Source organism: Biomphalaria glabrata, chromosome 16, assembly GCF_947242115.1.
Source record: "Biomphalaria glabrata chromosome 16, xgBioGlab47.1, whole genome shotgun sequence".
Classification (NCBI taxonomy): domain Eukaryota; kingdom Metazoa; phylum Mollusca; class Gastropoda; family Planorbidae; genus Biomphalaria; species Biomphalaria glabrata.
In genome coordinates, this window is record NC_074726.1 from 25142558 (window position 1) to 25170244 (window position 27687).

At 32.8% G+C, this 27687-nt stretch overlaps 2 protein-coding genes across 2 annotated transcripts; one reads left to right on the plus strand and one right to left on the minus strand.

Annotated features, from left to right (window-relative positions):
- The first annotated feature begins 867 nt into the window (after positions 1 to 867).
- On the plus strand, positions 868 to 10622 carry LOC106063250 (cell division control protein 6 homolog). The gene is made up of 14 exons (XM_056014232.1): positions 868 to 1051; positions 2978 to 3143; positions 3327 to 3428; positions 4014 to 4154; positions 4592 to 4795; positions 4907 to 5062; positions 5510 to 5709; positions 6047 to 6207; positions 7332 to 7438; positions 7540 to 7679; positions 7836 to 7986; positions 8239 to 8447; positions 8813 to 8953; positions 9862 to 10622. Exons 2-14 carry the CDS (start codon positions 3014 to 3016, stop codon positions 9952 to 9954), a joined length of 1935 nt encoding a protein of 644 aa, XP_055870207.1. The 5' UTR covers positions 868 to 1051; positions 2978 to 3013; the 3' UTR covers positions 9955 to 10622.
- On the minus strand, positions 10617 to 27687 carry LOC106075723 (integrator complex subunit 9-like). The gene is made up of 20 exons (XM_056014231.1): positions 27489 to 27687; positions 25005 to 25132; positions 24749 to 24818; positions 24565 to 24633; positions 24137 to 24276; positions 23459 to 23545; positions 22984 to 23104; positions 22736 to 22825; positions 22049 to 22093; positions 20836 to 20947; positions 20223 to 20403; positions 19658 to 19718; positions 18767 to 18809; positions 16647 to 16775; positions 16352 to 16407; positions 15334 to 15483; positions 14684 to 14770; positions 13083 to 13301; positions 12863 to 12919; positions 10617 to 10815 (listed from the first exon to the last, which is right to left on the minus strand). The coding sequence occupies exons 1-20, from the start codon at positions 27495 to 27497 to the stop codon at positions 10699 to 10701; spliced, it is 1971 nt and encodes a 656-aa protein (XP_055870206.1). The 5' UTR covers positions 27498 to 27687; the 3' UTR covers positions 10617 to 10698.

Sequence of the window (27687 nt, forward strand, 5' to 3'; positions counted from 1 at the left end):
GCTAATCTGCTCCTATAGCCCATGGTTAGAGCCAAGCACTTTACAATTACCCTACCATGCCCCATTAATTGATACATTTAAAAAAAAAAGAATGCATTTATAAAGTTTAAAATAATCATTACCAACTGAAAACACCCCCAAAGCTATGGTTAGTAGACCTCTGGCAAAATGAGAACCTGAACAAGTGGTTTTATTCCATTATTTACTGACATGACACATTATCAAACAATAAAATTCAATTCTTAATATCTGCTGGTATTAACCCACAAACTCACTATAAATTACGCATTCTCATGTGATCGATGATCATTTGTTTGATCAGTATTGCAACTTGAAATCATTTGGATACCAATAACAGAAAGATGACCCACCCTTTATTTTCTGGCAACTTTCTTCAGTAACATTTTAAAATATTCAAATACTTGTTGCTTATAGCTCAACTGACAAAAAAAAAAAAAAAAAAAAGTAGACTCTACATCGACTCAGTCAGACGCATTCTTCTCAATTACAATTTGAAAACAAAAAAAAAATATCTTGAGACTAACTCTACCAATATTATTTTGCACCCTGTGGTTTAGGCTCTAATGTTTAACTAATTTATATTGATTCTTTCTCTTTTTTATTCTTTTGTAAGGCTATGTCTTCCTTTGGACTTTCAGGAGTCTGGTAACCCTACCAAAATCTGTATTTAAAAACAAACAAAGAAGGCAGATCTACGCTATTATAGATAAGAAGACGTCATATGTGGATGATCTTCTGATCTATAATGCTTTGCTCGGCATATCTTTATATATATATATATCAGTGCTGTACGCGTAGTTATAATTTCCAGGTTTGTGTTTTTAATGTTTCCTTAGTAGCCAATCGTCAGCATTTTAACGTTGATACGCGCCAAGTAGGGCATAAAGAACAGGTGTTAATGTACACTACACATACTAAAGAGATCTACAGTAGATCTACTTTACACATTGACTTCTTGTTATCCTAAGGATTATTATAGATCTAATACCTAACTAGAGAGAATCTAGATCAAGTAGCTGTGCTAAGAAGGGTAGGATCGTAGATCCTAGTCTTGTTTCCTATTTATTTTAAAGTAGTCTAAAATGTCTAAAACCTTAATATATAATATAATATAATTAATTATTAATATACTAGACCGTCTATATAGATCTAATATCATCTAATATAATATAAATAAGACTAATATAAAATTAAATATATTTTATATTATATATTAAATTAGATTAATTAAATTATATATAAATTTTATACTAAACTGTCTAAACTAATTTATAGATAAGACGATAAGATAATTATTATATTTATATTATATATTAATATATATAGATCTAGATCTAGTATAATTATAAGTATATATAATATAGATATCTAGATCTAAATATTCATATGTTTATAATATTTATTAGAATAATTAAATAATTATTATAGAATGCGTGTGTGTAATAATCTCATCATAATCATTCATTCATAATCTAATGTCTAATGATAGTTCAAAAGTTGATATTGATAGACTAGATTCCTAAATCCTAGATCTAATTTCTAATCAAATATAATCATTAACTTAATTCAGTGATTAACGGACAACTCTAACTGTACTCTAACTCTAGATCTATCATCTAGATTACTCTAGATGAGATCTATAATTTATAAATAGTATAATATAATGATACTATAATCATAGTATAATCATAGTCTATAATAGTGAAATATATAAATTATATAAAATATTATATATACTAATATATACTGATATAGATCTAGAATCTAGTCTAGGTCTAATTAAATCTATACTAGACTTAGACTGTAGATAATCTAGATCTAGATTATTCTAGATAATAGTTACATAATAATGATAATAGTAGTTGAAAACTAGTTGGTTATACTTAACAGCTCAACTGTCTTATTAATTTATACATTATAGCTAGATCAGCTAGATACTTTCTGATACTAACTTTTCTATACTATACTAGTATTAGTATACTCATAATACTGTAACTGTCTATAGAGTATAGACTAGATCTAGTAGCCATGATTATTTGGCTTGTCCCAAGTCTAAAAAGCTCCACAGACAAATCTTAGTGCTTTTAAGTTGAGACTATCTTGCCAGGCCTAGAGCCAGTAGAGCCATAGCTCATATGATGATAGATTTGCACAGGTAGACTGTAGTTGACGTATGATCGGACTGCTCCAAAATTCAGTGATTGAAGCAATGGACCTCATTCACCAATCGTAAACAAACAACATATAGCCACATGATTCTCTATTTCTATACTCTATACAAATTACGATCTAATTCTAATTTTAAATACACAATGGCTATCACAAGATAGTTTTTTTCATTGTTTTATAAATATTATCATATTGTTTGTTTACGATTGGTGAATGAGGTCCATTCTGTTAAGGCTGCAAAGTTTCCCTGAGCGCTCAAGTCTTTTCATGAAACTTCTTGGTGGTGCTCACACAATTTTAGTTAGCAATCTTAAGTTACACTTACACCTAACACTTGGGTAGCTTCTCCATGCTGACAGCCACTCCATTGAGTGAGAGTCTGAAAGGCTGCTTAACTTGGCTTAAGAATGACAGTCCCGAATGTGAACAGAGAATAGACTTGTCTTGGAGACATTTATCTCTAGCCCCCATTTTTTTAGTGTATGAGCAGAGCGTATGGAGGTCTTTCTGCAACACTTTTTGTATAGTGGTTGCGCTCCTTTTGGATTTCCAAAGGACAATAACACCAGCAATGCATATAGCAGCTTTTGACATTTTAGCTGGGCTGTTAGGTCATTTATGAAGGCAGTAAAAATGGTGCTATTGACTTAAAAATAATTTATTCTGATTTACAACTGTCTAGACATGCTTTAAAATCTAGTTCTTATAAATATATATATAATATTTTATATTATATTAAAAAAATGTTGACTTGTATTATTCTTATTTTTTACATTTATTCCTACAGAAATAAACATCTAGCTTTCACCATATTAGACTATAAATGGAATCATCCATTTTGTCAACATTTTCCATCAGAAAGAGCTCACGTTTAAGTGTCCGGCAGAGCAAATGTTTAACACCTTCTAGTGCCAAGAGTGGTCAATTACTTAAATTAGTTAAAGTTGGATCTGGTATGTTTCTTTAAATTTGATTTAAAACTTTTAATTTAAAGTTATGCATCAGCCTATTTTGTTTGATCTTTAATTTTATATATATAATATATATATATATACATATAGTATTTATTTATTTATATAATATATATATGATTATTTAAAATTAAAATCATTTAATGATCTTTTTCCTTTGTTTAGTCTCAGAACCAAGGAGTACTAAGGAAATAAAAACAACTTCCCTATTCAAAACTTTACTTCAGAAAGACAACTCTTTACCAGTACAGGAAGTTTTGGAAATCAGTATGTATTATACATGAGTTTAATTATAATTATATATGAAATTTTGAGACTTGTCATGCTGATGGATTATTAAGAAAATTTATTGGTAATGGATGTTACAAAAAATTATTTACTAATAGCTGGTCTGCTAACATTTCAATATCATAAGTTATAGGCTACCCCTTCTCCGACCCTGCAATCGTTAGGGCAGATGATGTAAAGCTCGTCTGTTTCTATGGACAACTGTTAGCAAGGGTGACATGTGGCTAGCACAACATCCAATGACCACTTTCTCCAATTTATCTCTGGTACCCATTATAGAGTTGGGTGGACCTAATATCCCATAGTTTAAAACTCAAGACCCCTTGATTCGAAAGCCAAGTGCTTGACCACCATTTAACTTTCAATCTATTACACTGCCATCTCTTTTAAATCTCATTCTAATAGTTGGTTTTTGTGTTTATATAGTTTTATTGAACTTTCATTGAATTAATGGAAATGAGTTACAACAGCCTCAGTTCATTGCTGATCATGATGTATTTGTTTTATTCTCAAATCTAAAAAGTCTTGCGATCTGGTTTTCAAGATTATTTATTATAATTCCAGAGAAAGACTCAAGCCTCAGTTTTAAAAAGTCTTTAACAAAGGTTGACAAGTCACCAAGTCCCTCAAGCAAACTTCACCCCAGTTCACCGAACTCTTCAGATAAATGTCAAGCTTGTGGTGGTCAAGAAACTTCCCCTGAACGTGAGTTGAAAATCTTCCTAAATAACTTCTGAGAATAGTTAATTTTACAATATGTCGCAGTCGAAAGTCAAAAACACAAAATTTGAATAATTTATTTGACAACTTTTCTTAATTCGTTTGAGCTGAAATTTGGCATGTAAACTCATAAATCTTAACCAATACCATCTCTATTGTTTCTTGACTTCTCAATTCAGTATATATCTGGTTCTTTTTAGCTTTTTATCCCCACCCCCATAAACTGTGATAAAAATAATCCTCCCCAAAACACACACACACACACTTCACTTGAAATAGGCCTTCAATATTTTGTTTTCAAGAAAAATTATGAAAGTATTAATTTGCTTTTTTTAGTTAACTTGTGAAGTGTCTTTATTTTATGTGCTCCAGTAGTATATTTTTAGAACTGTATATCTTAACAAATCTTATTTTTAATTCAGGTTTGTCCAAGTTGAACATTTTGGTGTCCCCAAAGAAAAGAAAGTCAGATGAAAATGACTTCAGAGATCTCCATGTATCTCCCATCAAAACTCCCAAAGCCTCCCCAGAAAACAGAATTCCCCACTTTCAATACAGAACACCTACTACAGATTCTTGCTCGACCTCGCCACAGACCCCTAAATCATCTAAGATGGTGCCTATAGGTATTGTGACAAAAAAACTTTAAGCTAAAAGAACTGTTGGTGACTTGCTATTTTAAAGTAATAGGTTCTGTATTTTGTAGTTTATAAAATATTTTATTTTGTGCTTGACAGAATGTAAATCTACACCTAGACGGCTGTTTGGCTCTCCTCAAAAGAAAGGTGAAAATTTAGCTTCTATGTTGCTCAAGCAGAAGGCAGGCTCATATTCTACCCCTGATAAAAAATCCCCTAAAAAGCTTCAGCCAGTTAAACTGTACAAATCAGACAGTAAGTATTTGGTAATTATATATATATATATATATATATTATATTATATTATATTATATTATATTATATTTATATATATATATTATATATATATTGCCATTCATTGAGACTTAGAAATGTTGGGTGCTTCATGACAGCAGTTCCAAACAAAATGATATAAATGCTAATTAAAATTACTCAAAATGTTATCTTCTTCATCATTCTCATTTTTTTATGTTAGAGGGTTCAGATGAGTAGTCCTATTTCTGAGATGAACTGGGCAGCAGTTTGCAGATCAGGCAGTTCTCTATTGTTTTTCTTCTATGGGGTTTTGAGAGCTTGTGTCTTGTTTGGGTTTTTAGAAAGAGTAAAATGTTTTCAAATTTTTATGCTCAACATCAAACAGTTATTTTCTAACTCCAAATTTTTGTTTAAAAGTGATTGAAATGTTATTCTCTTTCCGTACAGTTTCTCCATACCAGTCAGCCAAAAGAAGTCTTCACACAGCTAAGCCAGATTTTCTTGTTGGGCGGGAGAAAGAAGAGTCTGAGATTGAAAAGTTTATCACTGACAGGATTAAGGAGAAAAAGAGTGGCAGCATGTATATATCTGGTGCTCCAGGAACGGGAAAAACAGCAGTGGTTAGCCATATCCTCGACAGAATCAAGGTATTTGTTACAGTGAATCATGTTTTTTTATAAGTGGGTTAATTAATTTACTAAATTGATTTTTTAAATTGAACATAAGAGACATAGGTTGGGGTGTCTTTTTTTCTCCACATGCCACATTATCCACCATAAATAAGTTAAAATAAAGACAAAATTGTTAAAAAGCATTAAAGGTTGTCTTCCCTGCTAGTTTTTTCACCTAACAGTGAAATAGAAATTGACTTTTGATTGTTATTGATTAAAAACATCTCTGTTGAATTATTTATAATTGATATCTGCTATTGTGATACTTCTCTAAAAACAAATGTTATACATAATTGTCTGTCTTAATTTTTAGTTTCATCACACCAATCAAATAGCATTCATCAATTGCATGATGCTAAAAGATTCCAATACTGTGTTCAAGCAATTGCTGGAGCAGCTTGGGACTTCACCTGTGAAAACAAAGGAAGCTATGAAGGCTTTAGAGAAATATTTCAGATCTGTAGAAGACCCTGTGTAAGTTTCTTTCATTACCTCCTTCTAGACAATTTTATTGAGTGTCTTACAGAATGTTTCAAAAAAGTTGTATTATGTAATGACACAATTAGGAATTAGTTATTTGTTTTGGGAATAAGGGGAAGTTTTTACTTAGTGACGATTACATGATATAACTTTACAAAAATAACACTCTAGGAGACGATATAAACAAGAAGCTTTTCTTATCATAATAGGAATAAGAAGCATTATTTAAACAGTTAGAAGGTAGATGACATTCGATGGTTCCCTTCATTGGTATTAAACATGTTTTGTTGTTCAACACTAGCGTTGACTTCCTTTATTGTTTGTTAGCCTTTCGCCGGTGTTCTCTGTTCCAGCATTAGGTTCGGTGTTACCTCCATTTGAGTTTGGTTGTATTTCAAGAACTAGACACAGCGGAAGCGCTTAATAATTAACTCTTTTTCTATTAATTGACGATACCATCGTTAATTTGAACTCATTGAATTAAATTAATGTTCAATTTTATAAATTTTACTTTGTCTTGTATAAAAAGAGCATGCATTCCCCTTTTATTCTTTACCAAATAAAACATTTTCTGAATCAAAAACAAAAAAGTTATTGAAGCTTAATCATAAAAGGGTAGTGAAATACTACAGTGCAAAATAAAGAATCCCATCAAAATGTGGAAAATAATTACGGAGAGAAAGAGTTTATCTTCTACTATGGCCTCTGTTTGACCTCATTTGTAAGCAAACAAATCCATTTTTAAAAGTATTTGAATTGTGGTCTTTTAGCTAAGACATTCCCATTAAATTGCCACAAATGAATAAATCCAATTCTTATTTGTAAAAAAAAATTGATTTTCAATTACTTGGTTAAAAAAAATTTTCATACATTCCTTGCTTCTTTTCCTTAGATTACTAAATTGAGAAAAACGTTTATTCTCATACAATAAAAATTGTTTGGTTTTACGTCTTTTAATGTTTAAGTTATTGTTGAATCACTCTAGCCGTAAATGATTTTGAGGGGATTTCAAGCTAATGGTCCTAAGAAATTCATTTTTTCAATGTGAGGTTAACTACTATATGTTAAATCTTATATGTTGTGCATTTAAATATATTTTTATGTGTGTGTGTTTTTAGTCTTTTAGTACTGGACGAGATTGATCAACTTGACAGCAAACATCATCATGTCCTGTACCAGATTTTTGAATGGCCAGCTTTACAGGATATTAAGGTCATTTTAATAGGCAAGTGAAATATGACGCAAGATAAAAGAGAAGTTATTATGATTAATGATACCTGTTTTTCTCATCGCATTTGATATTTATGATTATTTGTATTTTTTTAGGAATCGCCAATGCTTTGGACTTAACAGATCGCATCCTTCCAAGGCTGCAGGCTTCATCATCTTGTCAACCTGCCCTCATCAACTTCCCCCCCTACACCACCTCCCAGATTACTGACATTATTAAAAACAGATTGCAACAAGTAAGATTTTAATTTACACTTTACTGTTTCTTTTGATAAATGCAACATTTCATGTTGGTTACTGTATTGATTATTTGTATTGGCTGAATGCAGTTAAATTTGCTTTTAATCAGTTTGACTGATAATTTAAAGACATTTTTACATTTTTCTTCATAGGATAGCGTATTAGAACCTGCTGCCATAAGCTTTTGTGCCAGAAAGATTTCAGCAGTTGCTGGGGATGCCAGAAAAGCTTTAGATGTCTGTCATCGAGCAATAGAACTGGTTGAGTCAGATGTCCGTGGCCAGCAAGTATTGAAACCTGCAGGTGAGCATTCAATCCACTTAACTATAAATAGCTCCTTCCATGTCACTTGCTTATGCTGCCAACTTTCATGAATTATTGAGACTCTTGACATTTATTTTTATTTGCTTGAAAATCATCTCACAATGTACACATCATCATTACTCTTTTTTGGCTCTATTTATAGCTTCAAGTGCAACACTGTGTTTTGGATAATATAGTTGTTTATATTACATTTTTATTTTATTAGTTTATTTATTTTTATTTTTTTTTCAGATTGCAACAGTCCAACTAAAAGACATCAGACGCCCATGAAAAAGGTCACTGTCATGCACATTTCAAAGATCATGTCTGAAGTCTATAGCTCCAGTGTTAACTCAGCAGATGGCAGTGAACATGCCCTGCCCTTGCAACAGAAACTAGCCATCTGTTCTTTACTTTTGTTGGTGAAGAGTGGCAAATTCAAGGAGGTCCTTCTTGGGAAAGTAAGTTTTCATTTTGGGCTCATTAAACATTTAGTTGTTTACAATCTTGTCAACAGTTAGGATCAATAGTATAAGTACAAAGGGCGTGGTGGCTGAGTGATAAACTTCTTAGCTTCCAAAACTGAAAGGTCTTGGGTTTGAATCCCAAGAGAAGAATGGTATTTTGAATTTCAAAATATTTTGGTTGCCCTTAGACCCAACCAACTCTAATGGGTACCTGACATTAGTAAGGGAAAAAGTTCTGCTAAAACTTAGCCGTTCTATAACAAAGGACATAGGACAGTAACCATAGGGAATCACATTGTCTATTGAAAAACAACAAATTGTGTGTATGTATAACACTGTAAAATATATTTATTTTCTAGCTCCATGAAACTTATTCTAATGTGTGCAAGCGTCAGCAGATGGTGCCAGTTGACCAAAGTGAGTTCCACTCTGTCTTGACTCTGTTAGACTCCAGAGGAATCATCATCATGAAAAAAGCCAAAGAAACAAGATTGAACAAGGTGATTTGTTTAGTCATTTGAACCAAACTTTTGTAATTTAAATATAAAGTGGATACAATTTTAAAATCTATGGTTCAGAAATAAACTTGGAGGTTTTAATTAGGAAACCTATGCTTCAAAGAACATTTTTTCTAACATAGCTTATCTTAATTTTAAGCTTGTTTCATTTGTTCAGTTTAACCTCTGGCAAAATCTTTTCCAACAAGAGATGCCTGTTTTTATATTTCTGAGCTCAGTTCTGTAGAATGTTTGAAGCTTTGATCCTGTCAATCCAGATCAGAGCATATTCAAGGCTATTGACCTGGTGGTTTCATGCAGTATGTCTCATTCTCTATGTACAAGGTTACTCTTCATCAAGTGCATGTATTTGAAGTTGTCCCATCTAACATTTCTGTGTTGAAATCTTTTGAAATTAAGTCACATATCAGACCAGATGTCACTTCAAATAATACTATTTCTATTTTTTTTTTTAAACAAAATATCGAAATAAATGTTGTATTCATAAAAACCCGAATGATTCATAATCTACATATTTATGTACACCCAAAACTAAATGGTAACAAATGGAAGGGCACTCAATACTTGAGATTTTCCTGGCCAAAAACTGATCTTCATCATTGTACTATTTAGATTTTTTATAAATATTCTTTTGAAGCAAAGTTTATATTTCTTTAGTTTTTCTTAAAGAATCTCATCTTTAAAAATCTTATCTTAACTCTTTCTCTCCGTAATTATTTACCACATGCTGGTGGAATCAACGTTGGTATGGTCAGTTAGGAGAGAAAGAGTTAAAAAATCTTAAAGAATCCCAAGGGTTGCAAGGGATCTTCCTGAAAAAACAACAAAAACAACTAAAGAGTTGATATTCAAATAATCTAATTCTATTGTCTTTTCCTTTTCACACATAGATTTCCTTGAAATTGGATGAACACGAGCTGGAACAGACGCTAAAAGACAAGACCTTAATGGCTGCCATTCTAAGTGACAAAATTCCTAAATAATATTGTGTTTGTGTGAATTCAAATTTTTATTTCGTCTTTCATGAGAATTTCCAATGCAATGAAATTTTGATGTTTGAATATGTACCATACATTTTTAACTCTTAAACATCATTTTGTAAATGTTAATTTATTTTCTGGATGCATCATCATGGTAGCAAGTGCAATTTATTCCTCATTAAAAGTAAATTAAGATCCATTTAAATAAATAATGTATTGTTCTATTGATTTTTTATTATAAGTTTTTTTTTTATAACTGTAAATGGTTAAGTTAAAAAGATAAGTTTAGTAACAATGTAACAATTAGAATTATTTGTTGATTCTGTCTGTAAACACCCCCACCCCCCCTTTTTTCCCCACAATGAACTGGTGTTTTCAGGCCCCAACCCATTGAGCTAACATTATGGTCTGGTCAGCCAGTTTTATTGTTATTTTGAATTATTATTATTTTTTTTTTAAATCAGGAGTTCATGACTAACATTGTTTCCTAGGCTTTTAAAATTTAAAAAAACAAAGAACTTTGATGTTGAGGAGATATTGATGTCTGTTATTACTTAAAGCTGCCATTAGTTTTAAAAATACACTATTGATGATTTGGGTATGAAATTTTTATTTTTACTGTTTTAAATTATCTTAAATTTTGCTCAGTAAATAAAAGATTGTAATGAAGACCCAAGTATTTTTATTTAATTTTTTTTATTTACATTTGTCTCATTAACATTTACAAATATTTATTATGACTAATATTTACAGTTGTTTTAAACATTTTAACATGACTTCCTTCAGCCTGAGTCTGATCTCCTCACCCTGACAAATGATGTGTGTTGAGTTGTTGTCTATCTGGATCAAGGAGTCTTCTTTCACCTGCAGCAATACAATATCATTTACAGTTAATATTCAAGTATCTTTCATTTGAGCTTCATGGGGCACACTAACATGACAAGCACAATTGTTGCCCCTGAACTAAAGGACCCTGATTGTGACTCCATACAAAGAAAGTTATTCCAGAATATAATAATCAAATAAAATTGGCCACAATGGGGATCAAACCCACAACATTCATACCAGTTTTGGGGGATTTCCAGACATAACCAACTTTTTCTTTCCCCCATGAAGTAATAGTAGGCATTGAAAACCATAAAGATCAGTATAAGATGATCTTGAGTGGTGATAAGACCATCTATAAAGATTGTCTAGTACAGTGTATCCCAAACTGTTCCCTGAAACCCTAGTGTTCCGCATAGCCTGAATAGGTGTTCCATGAAATACTGGAATAATTAAATAGTAGGCCACCATGTGAATTCATCTCCAAAAATTATTGCAACGTTTTCTGCTAAATACTCAATGTGCAAGGAAAAAGTTTGCAAACTGCAAACACTGGTCTAGTATTAAAAAAAGAAGCTGACTGTTACATGCGCAGCATAGCATGAATGTGGGAAAACAGAGGATGGAGTAATGTAAACGAAGATCTAATTCACATATTAGTATTTGTTGTCAAGTCCTTATTATATACTATATATACAAGTCTGTTTGGTGTATGATTAAGAGTCTCATCTGCTCGTAACACTGACATGGTCAGTTGCAGGATGGACATGACCCAGCACCAAGTTAAAGTACTTTTGGCGAAGTAACGATTGCCATGTTCTTTCGCAGCCTTAAGGTCCACAGGGAATCATGTCAAGTACAAACTTTTTCATTGTTGATGTACACTAAAAGGTATGTAGATGTGAAACTGGTTCGGTGCCACAAATCAGAAGTAACTTGCGACCTGTTTCCCATAACTTGTCTCTTTTAGAAGCCATTTGCAGTAGCTATTTTTCTCTATGCCAATGAGGGGAAACTGACGCCTAAGTTTGTCTGAAAGGAGGAAATCCTGTGAGGCTGTTTTCACAAAAAAAAATTTGCTACTGCATCAACTGTGACAAAATACATATAGGTAGCAACTTGGTGTGAATTTTCAAAGGAAATACTGCACTCACCCCTCAATCTTTGGTCTTGAAGACAATACCTTATTATTATTGACTCAAGTGTTAAATTCTGCAACCTTTCTCCATCTTCCAATTTCAACTCAGAAAATAAAATGCAAACATTTCTGAGAAGATTTGAGCTATTGTATTTTCAAACCTAAGATTTACCTTTCATCAGACTTGTTAAAAACTGAACTCTGCCTGCATGCTATGCTTGTTTTTTCTCTTTGTTTTACTATTTATTTGTAGTATTGCTCTTTTTATACACAATTGAGTTTCTCCCTTCACTGCTTAACAAGCTTTTATAGGCCTTCATCCCCTGAATTTATAGGCCTTTATCCCCAGTATTTATAGGCCTTCATCCCCTGCATTTATAGACCATCATCCCCTGTATTTATAGGCCTTTATCTCCTGTATTTATAGGCCTTCATCCCCTGTATTTATAGCCTTCATCTCCTGTATTCTGAGAATTAGGTTCTCTGGCTTATGTTTAAGCTAATGTATGAAAATGTTTAAAACAGACCATACATTGTTTTATTAAAGATAAGAATCTTTTACCCATGACATAATTTTGTGTCTAAAGCCCTTATTAAAGACGGAGAGAAAACTTAAAAAGACCGCCAGCGGACAACGGCTTTGTCTCCAGGAGATGCTGTAAAATATGCAGGTCAAAACTGGGCTTGCATAGTTATGTGAAACACTGCACTCATCCTTAATCTTCGGAATCAAAGACATTACCATCATTATTAATCTTGTGCCTTGAATTATGACATATCTATTATGTAAAAAAAAAAAAAGCTTTTATATCACATATAGCCCTCCTTTCATTGGTGTAAGCTAATTAGTCTTGTGTGTTGGATCTTTGACATGTTTCTTAAGACAAAGCATCAATGTCTCTAAACTTACTAAAGTATTTATTTTGTTTACTTTTATTTGATACATACCAAATGGATAATGGATCCAGAATCATTTTCTTCTACTCTTAGTGAAGTGAAACCATTCTGAAATATAAGAGTAAAAAAACTCAATCCATTTGTCTTTATATGATATGTTTGTTCAGGATTATATATATATACAAAAGGGACATATAGTTAATATATATTTCTCATGACATTTCATTCACAAGTAGTTTCAACACACACTCTTGCTACTCTGGTTTATTACCTGTTTTAGACTATCCACTATCTCTTGCAGATTTGGGGTTCCGAATATATACGGCTTGCGCCAGAGTAGGCTTCCATCAGCTCTGCGCTTCTTGGGCACATCATGAAGGTTTGGCAGCAGTTTCAAAACGTACTTGTTATCTTTGGCAACCAAAGCAGCTGTAATCATGGCGATGGCTGTACCTGGCTTGACTTCCACTGGCTCTAAAGTATTAGCTAACTGAAAGTTAAAAAATATTTACTCTGTTGGTTAAGACTATATTACTGGTATTATTATCATGAGGTAAAATATTTTCCTGTTGGAAATCTGAATTCATTAGTTCTTTCTAGAGGCAATATTTTCATGCAATTTTAAACCATCCTTTAGAATTTTGAACTCTTTTAGCGTTTCTCCTTGTGACTGTAAAACTTTAGTATGGAGAAACAATCTCGCCCCAAAACATCAAAAGTTAGTGTCAGTCTTCTTCCATTTGGCTCATTTTTATTTTGGGGCTGATCACTGCCACCTTTTTGTCCAGAGTTTGCCTTGTCACCACTCGTCTTCACATATTCAGTTCTAGGGCTACATCTTCCCAACAGTAAACATCCAACCCCCCCCCCCCCCCCCCCCCCATAGCTTTAAGATCTTTAATCACATCCACATAATGGAGATAGGAGACACCAGTTGCCCTCATGGCTGTAACAAGGAATTAGTTTATCCTCCATACAATGAATATGACCAAATCAACAGAGACAGAGCTATTTGATGGTGTGATAATTTGTCTTTTGTATGCATATTTCAATAGTCCCAGGTTTATCAAGCTATATTGTGACTGTTATGCACCGGGTGGACTCAGGGGCACCCTAAAAATCCCAAAATTAAAAATCCCAGTCTTCACTGAGATTGGAACCTGGGACCCCAGGTTGGGAAGCCAAGTGCTTAGCCATTCAGCCATCAAAGAAATAATATAAAATCATTTATCATGCATGCATATAGATTCCTCTGGTGACTAAGATAAAATGAAATGAACTATTGAAAGGAAATATTTTATAATAATAATGCTTGTCTTCAAGTTTGAGGATTAAGAGTAAGAGTGCAGTACTTCAAGTGGCTACACAGTCCCAGCTGTGAACTACATATTTTGTCACATCCAGCACAGGCATAACCATTGTGCACCAGTGGCCAATTTAAGTTCTCTATTTGCTATCTATGTCTGTCCTCAGCAGTGGATTGCTAGAGGCAATACAGTATTATAAAAACTAGCCTACAAATACTTTATAAATGAACAAAGAAGAAAAAAATCTGTTCTGAAAAGATTATTGTTATGATTGGTACTACCTGTACTGGATTATCAATATGAATGGATGCTTAAAAACAAAGTGTATGAGCTAATATCATGGTTTAACCTTTCTGCAATTCTAGTCTAATGTGATGCAAGCATAGACAGAGTGAACCAGTGTCTTAGATATGGAATAGGCTAAAGATCCTATTTAACTACAGTGATCAATTTGAACCAGAGACTTCCAAGAGATCTTATTTTTTTAGCAACCCCTTTTTATATTGTTGATTTTTGAGTATAGTTTTATAGATACTGAAGATCAGAAAAGATAAATACAACTAACCTCAGGCTCCATCTCTACAGCTTCATATTGTCTCTTCACTGGCAAAGACAAGATCTCCCCCTGTTTGTATGTCAATGGCGATGGATCCTAGTGAAAATTTGTGTGAAAATAAAGCACAAATTTAAGGTCAATACTAATATATAATTAAACAATTATTAGAAATATATAATGGAATGTTGTAATTTTCAATGGACCTCATTCCCCAAAATGAACGGTCACATGACAACCATTGATATAACACCGAAAAATACAGTCACATGATATCCATGTTTGATTCAAAATTAGGTAGTAAGTTGTGCAGAATAGATAGGGAAGCATGGGTTTTTGTTTGCAATAGGTCCATTAAAAAAGAATTTTTAATCACAATTATCAAATATTTAAATAAGGATCAATAAAGCAGTCTTAGTTTAGTCGTAGTCTCATTTCCTTTTACAAAACTGGTTTACATAAAATTATTTAACTAATATTACATAAAAATTGTATATTTATATCTTGTGTACTTTATTTGATGGACCATTCAGAACCAAGAATTGATCTTATAAAGCTGTGGAGACATATTGCACCATTAGAGGAGCAGGAAGAAGACCAAGTGCACATGTACCAGTGATTCTATCTGCATATACTTTATAAAGTGGAAGCGTTTAGCTTACAAAGTCAACAGTAAGGTCATTCCTGAGAGGTTCCAACACAGGGGGGTGAGTGTAGCTCTCCGACACCACAAGGTGAAGGGGTCGAAGGTCACGGATCAATTTATTGGCTTGAGAGAAGTTCAGGCTGGTATCAATGGGACAGTAACAAACCTGTTGGAATAATGCAAACATCTATGACAGTGTCGAGCATAATTTGTTTTTTTACACAATGACTCTAGAAATTAAAGCTGTTAGCGTATCAGGACTATTTTCTCAACTATCAGTTAATATCTTTTAAATCTACCAAAATATGATAAATAAAACACAAATATAGGATTAGGGTATAGGATAGTAAGAATTTTAAGTTAGGATATAACACCCTCCTAAATAAGTTTTCACATAAACTTGATAATTCTTCTTCAAATGCTTTAGTAAAGAGTATCTTAGGCTTAAGTGGATTCTAGTTACCTTTTTAGTTTAAGCCCCCAAAAAGTAAAAATGATGTCAGGTCACAAACTATCTAACTTCATCCTTATACAATACATATCCGATGTGTCACAGATATAGGTGCATTTTCCTTTATTAGTATAGAAACTTTAAGGTTTAGAAATGCAGCGCAGTAGCTGAGGGGTAAAGCACACAGCTTCCAAACCAGGGGTCCCAGGTTTGAATCCTGGTGAAGACAGAGATTTTTAATTTTGGGATCTTTGAGTGCCTCTGAGTCCACCCAGCTCTAATGGGTACCTGACATTAGTTGGGGAAAAAGTAAAGGTGGTTGGTTGTTGTGCTGCCCACATGACACTCTCGTAAACACAGAAACAGATGACCTGTACATCATCTGCCCTATAGAACACATGTTCTGGAAGGGGAACTTTACTTTTTTTTTTATACAATACATATCCGATGTGTCACAGATATAGGTGAATTTTCCTTTATGATTATAGAAATTTTTAGGTTTAGAAAATAGCTCCAATCACTTAAAGTACAGGTCAGGATTAACATTATTTTGGAAAGTAAGGGGCAGAATACAAAAACTTACCCTCATAGCGATAGGCAGAAAAGGTGCCAGGGCATCAAGATGAGGAAAGTCTGGTTCTAGACACAAAAAATAATAAAATAATAGAATAGAATAGAATAATGATTAATAAGATATTCAATTTTTACTGGAAAACTTGGCATTTTCATATTTTTACTGAAACTTGTGGGATTTTTTCTACATATTTGTAAAAAGAAAGTTTAAAAAACATAGAAATGAAAAAAAAACAACACACTTTTGTTACACATTTCTTACATTTAAAAAAAAACACATTATAGAAACCTAAATAGACACTCACCAGTAAATATGATAGTGTTGGATGGTGAGTTCCCCCATAACTCAATGAAGTGGACAATGTCTCCCATCCTGAGAGAAGGATGTCCAGCAAACAATATACATGGTGTGACAAAGTCTGTACTTAGACCAGCTAGGGGGGAGAAAACAAAAGCAACAAATTTAGGGGAGATAAATGGCTATTATTGTTAGTATAATGCACAATAATATGATGCACAATAACCATAATATAACCATGTTTTTGAAGACCTGTTTTATTTTAAATATTTGATTAAGGACATAGTATTATTGCGTATTATCAAATGATACACTAATGTTGAGAGACAGATAAAATTCAGGCTAAAGCTAGTGTTTCCATGGAATCAGAGCTTAACCCTAAAAACATGTGCGGTAGTTTAGCCTCTAAACATCGGAATTGTAATTCTATTTTGTATGCGCTCATTATAAAACAGCTCAGCACTTTAAGGGTTAATATGTCTTGTTTTTTTTCACTGTAAACTGGGGATCTTTTTTTTTACTTCACAAAGTAAAAGAATTCCTTTTTACAAAATAAAATCTTTGAATTCTTCAAGTAGAGATCATGAAAATATTGCACGCACACTATATATGAAGCAATAATACACACTAGAATCCTAATTCAATATTAAATTCACAGAAGTACACTCAGCATGAAGCTTGAAACCTTTCGACTCAAGAAGAAACACATTTTTTTGGCCCCTCTTCTTTAAAAGTTTTTTTCAAACCAAAAATGCAATAATATTTTCCCACAGAAATAAATGATCTCCTTTTCATTCATTGACTCATGTGCTGGCCACATGACACCCTTGTTTAGTATGGGCCACTAGCAACAGATGACCTTACATCATATTCCCCATAGATCACAATAATTGAGGGGAGGATATCTATATATACCCGTATATAAAGTAAAAAAAAAAGTAAAGTTCCCTTTTCAGACCTTGCGATCTATTGGGCAGATGATGTTAAGGTCATCTGTTTCTATGGCCAACGGATAAAGAGATAGGTTTCATGTGGCCAGCACAATGACCAACTCCCTTTACTTTCCCCTACTTAAGTCAGATAGCCATTAGCGTTGTGTGGACTCAGAGGCACCCTGAAAATCCTGAAACTTAAAATCCCAAACATCAGTGAGATTCAAACCCAGGACCCCTGGCTTGGAAGCCAAGCACTTAAGCCACCGTGCCCCCTGGTATATAAAGTAATATAATCTAAAGCTTCTTGAATGACTGAACTTGAACTCTATTTAATGCATCAAAACTACAGACTAAGTGGAGGTACTACTTTTTGTTTGCTACGTTGTGCTGTGTGGGACACTCTCTTGTGAGATAACCATTTGCCAAAAGGCAATGCTTGTTTTTTTTTAGCTTAAAGGAGAATGATGTAATAAAAATGCCTATTAGAGATGCTTTAAAACAATATCAGGTGTTAGCCTAGAGAAAAATACTTGGAGTTGGAGAGCTCTTACTAAGACCCAGCATTTAAGACCCTAACGGAAGCAACATATCTAAGGTTCAAATTTCTATTTTTCAAAACTTAAATTTCCAGTCATTCTTAAAACTTAAATGGATCAATAGAGCACCTAATTTGATAACCCTCCCATCGATTTCAGATTAGCATCTAAGATTTCATATTAGCATCTAATATTTCATATTAGCATCTAAGATTCCATATTAGCATCTAAGATTTCATATTAGCATCTAAGATTTCATATTAGCATCTAAGATTTTATATTAGCATCTAAGATTCCATATTAGCATCTAAGATTTCATATTAGCATCTAAGATTTCATATTAGCATCTAATATTTCATATTAGCATCTAAGATTCCATATTAGCATCTAAGATTTCATATTAGCATCTAAGATTTCAGATTAGCATCTAAGATTTCACATTAATATCTAATATTTCATATTAGCACCAAGATTTCATATTAGCATCTAAGATTGCATATTAGCATCTAAGATTTCAGATTAGCATCTAAGATTTCAGATTAGCATCTAAGACATATCCTCAGGGCAGGGAGATAGCTCTGGAAGTATTGTTTTAAAAAGACAATGAACTCAAGTTCTTTTTGTGTGTACATTGATTCAAAACTCAAGAGACTTACTGTGAATGCTGGAGAAGTTTTTTAATCTTCCTTTACTGAGAAGCTGTGACAGAACACAAACAGTTTTATTATCATTTCATTTCAACAGGTGAGGGTTATACATAACTATTTAACATTATCCAATCAGTAATATGGCCTTGCAACTAGACAAAGACTTGAAAGAAAATGATCACTTGTTCAACAATCAAGGTGAAACATTTCAAGATGGGATATACATCGATAAGAAACAATGTTTGTGATTGTGTTTGTATTTCATGAAATGTTACCATCTGTGTCATGATGAAACGATAAATAGAACAGAGGATTTTTAAAAATGTGTCAACTTCTTTTTAGCTGTCTTCAGGGTGATCTTATCAAACAGAACTCAGACAAGAGGGGGTAGGGTTGTTTTTTGACAAAGATTTTACTGACAACGTTAAAAATGTATGATAATTTCTCTTCATATAAATATTACCAAACCAGGCAAAAATGTTATATCAAACATAAATACTTGTATCTTTAACTTAGATGTAAGTATACAAACATTGAAACCACTGTTACACTACATGACAAACTTGTCTTTATTTGTCTTTCATTTTTGAACACAGTTACCATTTGTTAATGTATGTATAAGTACAACCTATCAGAAATACATCATTAATTTCTATAGCACATCTTCCATGTTCCTAAAGCAATCTCAGTGCAATCTGGTCTAATCTCTTTTGTAAGGGGCATCCGAGCGCAGATTTCCACACTGCCTTTAGTTCAATCAACAAAACTTAGTTAAATGTATTAAATATTCAGAGTCTACACCTCCATTCAAACTCAAGCTCCTTCAGTTGAGTACCCAAGTGGTTTACGCCAATTTTTAAAACAAATAACAAAAAAATAATAATAACAAATTGTACTTACATCAGCGTGAGGAAATGGACATTCTGGGAGAAATACTTTGGACTGTTTCCCAGCTGATAACCTGTCAATATAATTCAATAAATGTCTCATCATAAAAAGTCTTAATTACAACCAGCCTTTACTCTCCAAATATAATTAATATAATTTTATATAATTATGTAGCACATCTCAAATACAGTATTTCAGTGTCTGTCCCTTTCCCTGTTCCACCCCCCATCTATAGATCTATAGCATTTAATCATAAAATATCTTAGTACTTGGAGTTATTAGGTTCTTAACTCTAATTAAGTACTAAGATATTTTGTGAGAAAAGGCTGTAGATTTACATAATTTTTTTTTATTAACTTAATAGTGAGCTTCTTTATAAAACAGCTTACTGATCAATAGATAACAAGGAAGATAAATCTTAACTTCATCTGAGCTATTTATAGTTTAGAAAGCAAATAATTAATTTATAACTCATCTTTGAAACTGGAACAGGATACAGTTTTGAGATAAATTAATTACCAATAAAACAGTCTAATAAAATCATTGCAATTAAACTGAAAGGTGAAATAGTTTGTACCATTCTGCAAAAATGTTTGAGTATGCCAGGGTACTGTCAGACACAGGGGACAAGAAGTACATGGGAACACCTGCCAAGCCACATTGATCCAGATGACCAGACAGGCACTCAAAAAGGTCAAAGGTTACCCCTGAAGCATAACAAGGCACAAGCACATTGCCTCCATTTTTGACAGTCACAGCTGAAAGATATGATAGCAAAAAAGTATTCATTGATTTCCAAAGCTATTTTATTTCAAAAGATGTAAAGAATCATATTTCCAGAAGGGCGAAATGAAATTTACAATCACAATTATAATCATAACCATTGTTTATATATTACATTTTTTTTACACTTTACCTTCCATGATGTGAATCGTTCTATGTTAAAATATGATAATTATAGTAAAAATAAGCTTTGGTTCTTATTTCATAACTGAAATTACTAAACATTTATTTAGAGTTCATTACTGTTTTTTGAAAGCCTAATTTATTAAATATACTTTTTAAAAAAAATTTAGGACCAGAGATAAAGAAGAAAGAAAATTAGGAAATGATTTGGTAAGATAGAAAACCCTGAAAAACTGATAATTAAAGAAATTTTTAGGTATTTTACTATTTAAATTTTTTTTTACCTGCATTGAGACAAAACTCTCCAATCATTGGGTCAGGCAATGACAAGGGAGTTTGTGTAAGACAGCTGACAATTAACACATCAGCATTTTTTAGAGGGGATTGATCCATTGGCTGAGGAGATAATTGTTTTTCTATATTAGAACTAAAAAGAAAAGTAAATTATTTTAAATTTTAGTATATGAGAATTTGGGGAGCGTTGTGGCTGAGTGGTTAAGTGCTTGGTTTCCGAACTTGGGGTCCTGGGTTCAAATCTTGATGAAGACTGGAATTTTGAATTTCAGGATTTTTAGGGGGGCCACTGAGTCCACCCAACTCTAATGGGTACCTGATTTAAGTTGGTCATTGCACTAGCCACATGAAACCCTGCTTGTTAACCTTTGGCCAAAGAAACAGATGACCTTAACATCATCTACCTTATAGATTACAAGGTGTGAAAGGGAAACTTTACATGAGAAATTGAAAACAACTGACAGTTATGACCAATAAAGTTAAAGAAAAGTAATACATGATCTTTTGTAAATAACTGCGTTAGCTTTTTTTTAAAGTTTGAAAACAAACTTTGTACATAATTTCTAGGAACAAAATGTGGTGATTGATCAGCACAAGTTTGTTTGTGAGGAAATTATTCATGAATTTCATCCCTTACTTGCATCCCTTGAATTCCATTTTCTTTTGTTAAAAGAGTGCCAATTATTCATGAATGTGATAAAGGGAGGAAGGGAGAGAGAGGAGAGAGGGATGGAGAAAGAGAGAGAGAGAGGGATAGAGAGAGAGAGAGAGAGAGAGGGATGGAGATAGAGAAAGTAGATAGCATTAAATGTTGTTGCCATTGTTTATCATTGCATTTGAGTTTTAAATTGCACTAAACTGAATGCCCTACAGTAAAGCCATTATTGAAAACAGGCACAGAAGATGGAAAGAAAAATTAAATAGACTGCCAGTGGACAATGGCTTTGTCTGCAGAAGAATATGCTGGTGGCAACTGGGTTCACCTAGTCATGTGAAATATTGCACTCACCTTAATCTTCGGAATCGAAGACATTGCCACTATTATTAAACTGAACGAGTTCTTTGAGTTACTTCAATGTGTGTGATCTGACTGATTATTATAGTATTATTAATAACCACCTACAGGTTTATTTGACGGTGAGCTGTTGATGGACAAGAATGATAGCAAATTATAGTAAATGTTAATAATCAGACTTGACTTACCCGAGGATGGGTTGTTAATGTTGATGTGCCAGCAATATAACAAATCTGTACAAGTAAATAGGCAAATTTCTTTTTAATACAAATTTTTTTTTTACATATTTACATGCACAGGATAAAGCAAAAAAAAAAAACAACAACAAAAAAACTTTGAATTAATTTTAATCATTTCATCTTGTATTTGTCAGGGGGAGGTATGGCGAGAGTGAATGTTAGTTTGATATTTTGGTATGATAGTTATATCCCCTTGTATATGCATTCCCAGGTTGTGAATGTGTACAGTCTTGCACATGTTGTGAACTGAATGGTTAAGTCTTCGTTGAATGTAAGAGAGAGCGTGTTAAGTTAGTGAGGTCTTGCTCCCGGTCCAGGAAGGTTGGACATTGCTTCCTGGACTGGTGTTATGTATAAATGTTTCATGAGAGTTGATAGACTGGTGTTTGTATTATTTCTTGACAACCCCTGACAGTATTATAAATGGACACACTGAGATAAGAATATTAAATGATCAATAAGACCAACCTTCTTGCTTAACTATAAATACACCAAAAAGTTATTCCCTGTTTTATCTTTAGCTTAATCTTCAGACTTGAAGAAAAGCCTTTTTATTATATGGTTACTATGGGCAGATGTTAGGTGTCATGACATATTTCCTTCAAACAAGACAAAGTGAAAAAAATATTAAAAAACCTTTTCATATTTGGAATTGATGATCCAATTACAGCTTCCTATGCAGCATCCAGAGCTCGCAGGGGAGACAGTCAAAGCACCAAAAATATCCTGCAGAACATGAAAGAATTAAAGTAAACTAACTTAAGTAAAGAATCTGAAAGACTGAACCTAGTTTTTTCCCCTACTGGATGTAGACTACTATTAAGAACAGTAGGGGAAATAAACATGACAATTAGAAAACTAAAAAAAAAAAAAAAGTATTTTACCAGCTTTTCACTAAAACCAACAAGCTGAACTTTAGAAAGAGAAGAGTTTATATCATGCAATGTGTACAACTTCCTCCACTGACGAGGACGTACTGCATCACGTAGAGGTGCTGGCAGGTTCCTAAATGTAGAAATGATAGATATCATTTAAATTCAAATGTTAGCATTGATAGATCTTGAATAAAAAAAACAACAACATAATTACCATAAGACTCACTTAGTTATCCAACTTTTATAAAGCATAATATCATTAATAATAATACTTTCCCCATTAATAAAATAAATGACGGATGTAAGCTACAATACTTTATAATAATTTTTCTCAACATTACATCATTGGTGCATAGTTATGCATTCAAACAAAAAGAAAAGGTAATAAGTTGGAAAGCATCCTAAACGTATACAATAACTAACTGCTAACTACAAATAATAAAGTGGATAAACAAACTAATGAAGCTTATTTTGACCTACTTACTTGATAATATTTTCCTGTTTCCAATGGGAAGCTATGCTGGATTTAGGGTTTCTCTCAACATATTTCACTAACTCCTCCATGTACAACCTGAGAGATATTGTCAATTCATAATTAACATGATGGGATTTCTCATTTAATTCAATGTTTATCTTTGACAGTCTAATGACAAAATTTAGGTCATGTAACCATTTCAGACCTTGCAATACATGGGGAGAATGATCAAAAAAAAAGGGCATCTATTTCTAACAGTTAACGAGGGTGTCATGTGGCCAGCGCAATGAACAACTGCTGTAAACTTTTGTCAACTAAGGCTAGGCGAACATAAAAGCATTCTAAAAACTACAAAATTCAAAATCTGTCTCAACTCAAGAACCTTAGTTCAGAAGCCAAGTACATTATCACTCAGCCACTGTGCCTATCATGTAGATGAACAAAAATTTTTTTTTAGAAAAATCATGGTTTGTAGTGGGTTTGAGTATTGTTAGCAGCTGAATCTCCTATGTTCATTCAGCTGGAGAAAGTAAAGGCAGTGGATTCTAGTGGTGATCATGCAGCATCTTTTGTACAGTTGACTTAAAACATATCTGCTTCTAGATATCCAAGGGACCACAGCAAATTACAAATGAGGATTTGCATAAAATAGACAGTGTTGTTATAAATACTAAATGGTATCTATACCTTCCAATATAAAATGTAGGTTCTGTCATGTAGATAGTTCCCTTGAAGCCGGTGTACTCTGTAATGTAAGGCAGAGCCAGCATGCAACTGTAACTTGAAATAAGGATGGCGTCCAGAGTAGAAAGATCAACTATACCAGTCTAAAAAAACACAAAGAGAATGTTTTTTTCTTGTTTTTTTCTCTAAGAAACACTTTTTAAACTAAATGTATCAGCTATAAGACATTAAGGAATTGGAACGTATTACAAAAAAAATAAAAAAATTTGTTTAATTTATTATAAGTGTCTAGGTGGCGCTCTGGCTGAGTGCTTAAGCGCTTGGCTTCACCACCTGGGTTCCTGGTTTCGAATCTCTACAGTTAGATCACAGGGTCTGAAAGGAACTTTACTACTTTTTTTTTAATGCTACTATTGTTTCTAATTCTTTACCTCTGGTATTGAAAATTCTGGATTGCCATCCACTAAAAGTCGTCCACCACATTCTTTCAATTCTTGAGCCTATAAACAACCAAAAAATTTTTTTCATCAGCAACTATTTAAATACTAATAATCTTCTTCATTTGTAAAGGTGTATTATATTTATAAAAAGGACTCTATACTGTTTTCAACTCACAGCATCATCTGGAACTCGATTTCTTTTATCACCCCCCTGGCTCCATGTATGTGCCTTTGATACTTGAAAGCTGAAAGGAAACAAGAAGTTAGCAACACAATTATTATTCAAGGGACATTTTTTTTTAAATTAATTCACAAAAATAGGAAATGATTCCAGTGACATTATAAACTAAAAACAAAAACTTCAGTCTAGGCTTCTCATTGGTATCCAATTGATTACCAAAGAAACATTATTTATAATAAGAAAAAATTACCCAGGCACCACAAGTAGAGGTATGTAATGAAGTATCTGTTTGATGTCTAGACCGCAGTCTAGCATAATTTTCACTCCTTTGAAAAACAACACAAAACATGGTTTACTTGGGTTGTCTGAGAGACAAATCTGAAATAGAAGACATTTTTTTGTTCACCAATCTCAGCTCCTGCTCTACAATACATAGATATAATTAAACCTAAGCTAATACAAAGTCAGTCTTAATCTAGTAACTAAGTAGTTTAAGTAGAATGCCTGTGTAAAGAATAATCTATAATTTATCATTTTATGACTCTAATCTTCAGAAATGATAATTAACCTAATTAACCTAAGCCGGCTAAGCTTAACCTCTAGAATACTCTAGATCTTTTATATATAAATTCTTATACTAATAGCAGAGGCATAGTGAGCAAAATGTGTGCCCAGCTACTTTATTCAGGGTTAGTAGCACTTTTCCATGAAAAATTTTTAGGAGATTTTAGGAGTTTTTTTAAGGATGAAACGTATGTGTGTGTGTCCCACCATTTGTGTGATACATTGTAAAACCTACACAAAACTAAAAAATAACATCATCAGCTGTGGTATGTCCACAGAAAATGTAATGAAGTTATGACAATCAAGTAACAACTTGACTCTCATGCCAAAAACTCAAACAACCATTTTTTTTTCCTAAAGATTTATTAAAGAACATTAGAAATGGTTGCTATTCCATTTAAAAAAAATAAGAAACATTCTTAGAGATGCCTTCATAATGTGTATTCTCTGTAGTGGAAATGTAAATTTTTAGTTCTTATGTGTATCTTATAGATACTAGAGTCATTGTGTGCATTTGAGGTAATGTTTTATTCTTTTATTAACTGTGCTTAAATCCTCCTCATAAACAGAGCCTGTAATATACAGGCCTATTTGTATGTTTAGTTGACATTTGCTTACTAAATAATGGCTTTTGGAGGGGGGGGGGATTGGACCTATTAGCGTTTTTGTTACCTTGTTTTTTTTCTTTTTCAAACACAATTTCTTTTTCAACTATGTAGTTTCCCTAGCTTTTACCACTGAATTAACTTTTAAGGACCTTTCATAGCTGGTGCGAAATATTTTCGTTAAAACTACAGTATATATAGATCTAGACTCTTGATCTAAGTCTGAAATTTGCGGAATTTTCACAGCTGTGTGAGAATTATCTTCACTAGATTCTATTGATTTCAGCATAAATTTAGTCTCTAGATCTAAGTCACTATAATTCGCAGACTGTTCACGGCTGTATGCAAATTTTCTTCACTGAATCTACCATAAATCTAAACTCTAGATCTAAGTCACTAAAATTAGCTGACTTTTCACGGCTGGGTCCAAATTATCTTCACTGAATCTACCGTAAATCTAAACTCTAGATCTAAGTCACTAAAATTTGCGGGCTTTTCACAGCTGTGTACGAATTATCATAACTAGATTCTAGTGATTTAGCGTAAATCTAGAATCTAGCGTATTTCTAGAGTAATCTAGACATCATAAAATCGACTAAAATTTAAGGAGTTTTCAGGTTAGGTGCGAATTATCATCACTATTTCTAACTTAGATATAAATCTAGATACTATTTCTAGCTAGTTGATTTACAGACTTTCCATGCGAAGTCACTTTTACTGTCCAAGAAGATTTTAGGTGACGGAGGGCCCAGAGGGATGAAATGCTTGTTTGAGCCAAGGCCATCTTTAATCATGAGGTTGCGCTTCACAAGTGGGTGAAAGGAGGTGTAGACGTGTCACTGGTCAGCTCATTAACACAGCCAGCCCATAATGTCATGCGATCAGAATACCTAGTTACACTGTTGTTTTTCCCCCACATTTTTAGCAAGAAATAATCACAATTATATTTTTAAAAGTATTGGGTAAAAATTTTAGGAGAGAGGACAAAGTTTTAAGAGAATTCTAGCAATTTTTAGGGGAATTTTAGGATTTTTCCATTTTTTAATAGATTTTAGGAGCGCTACCAACCCTGTTTATTGGTGCCCCTACCCCATTTTCCCATGAACATCACATAGAAATATAGGCTGCATGTGGTACCCAGGGCATGGTGCCCCTTTGCCCACACTCACTACACCTCTGACTCTGACTAATAGTAGTAATACTGTAATTTAGTAACACTAGTGACTATTAACTATACGACTATAGTAGGATAGAATCTGTACTCGACTATAGATTAGTATAGATTCTATATCTAGTTGTACAGTATCATGAGTGACATGAGTATGAGTTAGCCTTTACTAAATAATACTAAATTTACTTATTACTATATTTTACATTACTATTTACTACTAATAGTAATACTAGATCTACTCACAGTCTAGATTACTTAAGTCTTAACTTGTCTAGTAACTAGACTAGATCTATCTATTACTCTAGACTATAGTATAGGGTACTTTTTTTTTGGATCTAAAATTATAATCTAGATCTAGAATTCTGTCTATTTTATGAGATCTAAAAGAGCTTACCAACTTCATTGTTTATTAGATATCAACTTATGAATTTTTTCATGAGCGCTGACATGTTGCGATCAGTAAGGCGTACTGTAAGCTTTGTAATGCGAAGCTCTTTTTTTTCTTTTTCTATTGATGTGAATTTTGTGATTGTTTTGATATGGTCAATATGGATCGAGATCTTTTTTTTTCAACATAAGTCATAAAGAAAAAT

Excerpts from the sequence above, each read along its gene's own strand:
- LOC106063250 (XM_056014232.1), top strand. The coding sequence starts at position 3,014 with ATGGAATCATCCATTTTGTCAACATTTTCCATCAGAAAGAGCTCACGT. Across the intron at positions 6,208-7,331 it reads AGATCTGTAGAAGACCCTGT|TCTTTTAGTACTGGACGAGA; the intron begins GTAAGTTTCTTT and ends GTGTGTTTTTAG. Across the intron at positions 7,987-8,238 it reads GCAAGTATTGAAACCTGCAG|ATTGCAACAGTCCAACTAAA; the intron begins GTGAGCATTCAA and ends TTTTTTTTTCAG.
- LOC106075723 (XM_056014231.1), bottom strand. Across the intron at positions 16,408-16,646 it reads CAACACTATCATATTTACTG|AACCAGACTTTCCTCATCTT; the intron begins GTGAGTGTCTAT and ends TTTTGTGTCTAG. Across the intron at positions 10,816-12,862 it reads CTGGATCCATTATCCATTTG|GTGAAAGAAGACTCCTTGAT; the intron begins GTATGTATCAAA and ends GTATTGCTGCAG.